This window comes from Engystomops pustulosus, chromosome 3, assembly GCF_040894005.1.
Source record: "Engystomops pustulosus chromosome 3, aEngPut4.maternal, whole genome shotgun sequence".
NCBI lineage: Eukaryota > Metazoa > Chordata > Amphibia > Anura > Leptodactylidae > Engystomops > Engystomops pustulosus.
In genome coordinates, this window is record NC_092413.1 from 152,884,682 (window position 1) to 152,890,681 (window position 6,000).

Below are 6,000 nucleotides of genomic sequence, written 5' to 3' on the forward strand. Positions count from 1 at the left end.
TATTGCTATAGACAGAGCGACATATCAGCAATAACTCTTAGTGTCAGCGTGTGTGCCGTAGATAGAGCAAGGTAAGAATGTGGCGCACACACATGGTGCACACAAAGATTGGACGCATCAGTATCAAACAAGATTCAGGGCAGTGACCTGTTTGGCGAACTCTATTGGAGGAAAGACACAACCATATTGTGACGTCACAACAGAGGCTTTAAAGGAGGTGGCGGTGGCAAATCATGCCGGGGGGGGGGGGGGGCAATATTAGTCAGTCAGCAGAATATCAATGGGGCTAAGTTAGTCAGTGACCTGTTGTCTGTGTATGGGGTGTAATACATGAGGGGAAAAACGGGGGTAGTCAGCAAGTGGCTATTCAAGCCTCCAATGAGATAGGTGTAAAGAGATACACTGCAAGCCGATTAGCCTGAGGAAAAACAATAGATAACAGTATCTCTCAACTACTATGTAAGGGACTATGATACCTATATAGATAGTGCGAATCAGGGAATGCTCCACTGACTGTTATACTGACTCCCTCAACCCCACCCCCACCCCTCAACCCCAGCCCCTTCCTTTCCCTTTATTTGAGAAGTTATCATAATGAGGGGATAAGAAAAATGTCTCACCGTGACAAAAGAAATAGCCATTACAGGGCATATCACAAATATATATTTCTAATTGCTAATTCCCAATACCTGAAAAATGTTAAATCTCACTGACTTGTTGTATTAGCGTTCTCCGTGAAAAATATTTTAATTTCTTAAATAAAGGTTATATCCTCACAACGCTTTTGTTATTAGTATTTAGTGGAATTAACCCATCTAAAAGAGGTCCAACTATATTTTGGAAATTATAGAAAAATCATACACAACAGTACGTATATTTCAAACACATCAGCATTTGACAAACTACCTTTTATAGTATAAGGCTGCATTCACACAACAGTATGAAAATGGCCATATGCTACCTGTACTGTACCATTTTTTTCCAAGTTACATATGTCCGCATTCATTTCAATGGAGAATAAGTCCAGCCATTTATATTGCCACTGTTAACTCCTTGCCGTACCATGTACTACCGTATATACCGGCGTATAAGACGACTTTTGAAGACAGAAAAATCTTCTGTCTTCTCTGGGGTCGTCTTATACGCCGGTAATCGTCTTATACGGCAGGTACCGGTGCATGGAGAGGGCTCACGGGCTGAGCCCTCTCCATAGCAGGTAAGTCTTTGCTGCATATTGCAGCAAAGGCTTACCGGTAACACCCGCGATCGGTGCTAGCACCGATCGCGGGTGTTTGCACAGCGATGGCTGCCGGCAGCCTCAAAAAGCTGCCGGCAGCCTCAAAAAGGCATCGGGGGGAAAATACTCACCCTCCGTTGGCCCCGATGTCCGCGCTGTGCTGTCTTCAGTCTTCCGCGCCGTCTTCTTTCTTCTGCTGGGCGCCGCCATGTCTTTCCCCGGGTCGGCGCCTAGTATGACGTCAGCAGCGGCGCGTCATACTAAGCACCTGCCGGGGAAGATCAATGGCGGCGCCCGGCAGAAGAAAGAAGACGGCGCGGACATCGGGGTGAGTATATAAGTTTTTTTTTTTTTTTTTAATGCTGGGCTGGGCTGTATACTACTGGGGCAGTGCTGTATACTACTGGGGGCAGTGCTGTATACTACTGGGGGCTGTGCTGTATACTACTGGGGGCTGTGCTGTATACTACTGGGGGCAGTGCTGTATACTACTGGGGGCAGTGCTGTATACTACTGGGGGCTGTGCTGTATACTACTGGGGGCTGTGCTGTATACTACTGGGGGCTATGCTGTATACTACTGTATGCGTTGGAAAAGGGGTAGTCTTATACGGCGAATATATCTTAAACTCTATATTTTAAACAGGAAAGTAGGGGGGTCGTCTTATACACCAGGTCGTCTTATACGCCGGAATATACGGTAGTCATATAAAAATATAGAGCATGTCCTATTGTCTCCCGTATTTCGGTACCGTATGCCCTCAGAAGTCTATGGGGAGGTATAAATACAGGTTACATACGTGCTACACACAAATGAATAACATCACGTATATACGGTCTCATACTGCACGGAAATATAGGACTGGAGAAATCATATGTTTGTGTGAAGGCAGCCTAATATAGTACAGTAGTAGTATAGTACATGGCTACAATGTAATGTTTTCCATCTTGTATGGGATCCAGAGTGTCCTTAGAAATTAGGGGACAGGCAGGACAGGTACGTTGAAAGCACTTGAAAGAGTTTTCTCTTTACTTTATAGTTAATTAATAGCATTAAAAGAATGGCTTTACATAAAAAAAACTAATATTCTAAAATCCTCTTCATTGTATAAGTATACTTTTAACTTTACCTGTATGCTGGATGTATTACTTTGTTACATTATCAACATGCATTATTTTCTGTCACTTTTGAAATTCATGAAAGCATATACTGAAAAACCTGAGAAAAAATGATTTTGGCATACAGTACAGAAATTCTCAAGCTTACATATGTATGCAGTTTACATCTGTCTGAGTATGCTATCCTGCAAACAGAGAATTTTGATGCTTCCATGGCAATCCTATCACTAGAGTAGTAAGGGAAGGAGAGAGAAAATGCGAACATTAAAATATTACATTTTTTACTTTGTATATGTATCGAGCCCATTAATACTTACACTTTGTAAAGTGCGTGGTATTGAAATTCTAGACTTTGATTTTGTACAACAAAAGAACCCCTTTAAAGGTAATAACCTCCTGTAGATGAATGTATGGTTAAAATATGTTAAACGTAATAGATAACTTTTTGTTACTATTTGGATCAATATGTAGAGCAGCCAAGATCAATCATAAGGTGTATTAAATTCAGATGAGTAGAAAGGTAAACAATAGCCATACAAGCTGTTAAGTGTTTGCTTCTCCTGGTACATAACAGCAAAATCATTTCACACAACATATACAGTGAGTTACTACATTAACTAACCATTTGTGCAGTTTTCTGCTTGTGTTTCCCCCATGAGCACTCACCATTTCATTCTCCTCTCCTTGGTTAAGAACAGTCTGATTTTCTGCCATCCCTGCATGTGCCAGGGCCACAGTGTGCAGCTCAGGGAGAATATGTGGCAAGACTTAATCCCCACTGCCCTGCAGACTAGTCACTCACATACTTTTTATCCTCTGAGATCAGCCCCTTCATTAGCCTAAGGACCCTTATTGGACCTTGTTGCTACATAGAAGGTTTATGTTGTATTAAAGCAAATCAGTACATCTAAGAATAGACTGTGTATCACCGTTTAGATACATCACTGCAAATAATGTGCTCTTTCACGAGAGATAGATAGATAGATGAAAATGCTTTTGAAGTCAGGAAACAATATGACCTAATATATTCCGTTTAGACAACTGCAGAATAATGTAAGTGCTGTAAAAACAATTGCCAATACAAACTACACAAATATTGATCCACCCATAAATTACTATAAGATGGTATTGACCCTCACTGTACATTTTTGTTAATGTGTAATAACTTGTGAAACTCAGCACTTTCATATATTTCTACATGACTTGCAGTTGACAGCACCACAACAGTAATTATGTACCCTTGAAGTGTATCTTTAAAGGGAACAGGTCATCGGTTATAACCATATAAAGCTGCAGACAGTGTTAAGTATCAACCCCGAAGAGTGATGTAACCATAAGTTTCTGTCTGTTTATAGCCACAGAACTGTGAAAAATGTTTTTATTCCAAGATTGTAGCTGGACATTCCAGCACTCTGTTGGACTCTGTGAGGTTGCTATACTGTACTGCTCCATAAACCCCTAAACAATCTGAACTAAAGGATAAGAACATGTACACAAATCTCAATGTATGATATAGCCGAACTTTATCATATTCAATATAATAAACAAGGCAAACAGGACCAAAAGTTTGAGCTACTGAGAAGTACACACATACAAATGGTTGTTTTACCAAAGTGAACCCGATCAGGTCATGAATATAGTATAAACCAGTGTTGGCGAACCTATAGCACAGGTGCCAGAGCCCTCTCTGTGGGCACCCAGACCATCACCAAAGAGGACACAAGTTATCTTCATGGATTCCCAGATAGCCCATGAATTGCTGTGCTTAGTGCTATCTGAGACTACAGAAGGAATGGGAAGGGGTCGTCAGATTTGCATTATTATTGTAGCTCCTGCTCTAGGCCAGAAAATTTTTCCTATTCAGGGAATCTGATTTTGTCACTCCTTCTTTATACTGTATTGGAGTTCTCAGGATACTGATTGAAAGCTATGACAGAGAAGGGGAAAGAAGTTACTGTTTAAATTACCATATTGGCACTTTGCGATAAATAAGTAGCGTTTGCTTATAGTTTGGGCACTCAGGGGCACGTTTACTAAGGCTCCGTCAAACACATTTCCATCGGGTTTCCCGAATTTTTCAGTTTTGTGCTGAATTGCCCCGGATTTTCGGCGCATGCAATCGGATTGTGCCAGCTTTCATGCGACACAAATCGGGGGGGCGTGGCCGTCGGACTGAAATTAAAAATAAAATTGTGTCGCAAGATCAGCACTCACATACACCGGGAAGAAGAAGATGAACTTCGGCGGACCTCAGCGCGGGAAGCGACACATGCAGGAAATTGGATGCACAATCTTAGTGAATTGCAGCAGCTCCGAATCCTTGTCGGACATTCCGGATCGGCTGCGTCAATGGGACACGTAAGTAAATGTGCCCCTCGGTCTATAAAAGGTTCGCTATAAAGAATGTGCAACCGCATAAAATAGACAGGCAGGACACTCAATCGATACCAATCTGTAGCAAGCAGATGATAGTTTGGGAGCAGTAAGAGAGTGGTTATATCCCCTTCTATGAGACACTGCAGTACCAGGCTTCTGTATGAGTACTACACCAATAGTCTGTTCTGTGTTCATTTAAGATTTCTTACACTCCAGTGCACCTTAAAGGAAACCTACTACCAGGGTGCAGGATTGCAAACCAAGAACAATTACATGCAGTTGTGTTCCATGCTATGGGTTCACTTATATTATAGCTTCTTATGCTCTTGCTTTTACAAAAAAAAAGGCTTTAGAAATTATGTAAATTCATCTGAAGGGCTTTGGGCTCAATTAACAGTTTAGAAGGAAAAGGGGTGGGACAATATGTGTAGCAGAAAGGATTGTGGCTTAAACATATTTTCCATCAAATTTAATAATAATAATAATAATCATTTATAATTATTCATATAGCGCTATTATATTTTGTAGCGCTTTACAAAACAGTCATATGGAACAAGAGACAATAAAATAGATGCAAAAATAGAGTGTGTTTAATTTTCGACCAGCTGTATATCGGGCCGTTTATTTGGGTTTTTTTTTTATCTGTTTAAGAATTCTGTCTAAGGTCCCTTTCACACTTGCGTTTTTGAAAAAACGCACCATACAAGTCTATGGAGAAGCATCAAAAACGCATTGCACTCTGAGACACATGCAAGTGCAATGCAAGTACCTTTTCAAGCGCATTATCTATGCGTGAAATTGCATTGAAAATGCATTGAAAACGTGTGTGAAAAACTGAGACACTGAACAAACTCTGACTGAAAACTGATTGAACTCTGATGCAAAATGTCAGTTTTTCACTGACCAAACACTGATCGCACCCTGAGCAAACTCTGACGTGATCTGCAACGCAAGTGTGGAAGGGGCCTTAATATGTTTCAACACAGTTGGTGACTCGCATGACAAAAATGGGTTTAGCTTACAAAGAAACAGGCAAAGGCAAAATGATGTAAACTTGTCACTGTTATTACATTTTTCTGGCCAACTAATAGGAGGTGCAAAGTATGAGAGTATACTCTCAAACTCTTAAACTACGCCAGAATTATCATTTTACATTAGCCACTTATGCAGAGTAAGACTATGGTGCACATTTACAAAGAGCTTTGCGCCAGTTTTATGACGGACTTTGCACGTTCTTTCTAGAGCAAACTGCTTACACAGGTATTTAAG

The 6,000-nt window shown here is 40.8% G+C and overlaps 1 protein-coding gene across 2 annotated transcripts in view; it reads right to left on the reverse strand.

Moving 5' to 3' along the window:
- Positions 1-3,128, reverse strand: part of LOC140122120 (probable cation-transporting ATPase 13A5) — a 103,057-nt gene extending 99,929 nt beyond the window's left edge. Inside the window, exon 1 of one of the 2 annotated variants that reach the window (XM_072142608.1) lies at positions 3,022-3,128. In XM_072142608.1, the coding sequence (XP_071998709.1) occupies positions 3,022-3,069 (48 nt within the window). In that variant the 5' untranslated portion in view covers positions 3,070-3,128. Of the gene's footprint in view, positions 1-2,977; positions 2,996-3,021 lie in introns of those variants that run through there. The other variant, XM_072142609.1, reaches the window with a different exon arrangement.
- Between the last annotated feature and the right edge of the window lie 2,872 nt (positions 3,129-6,000).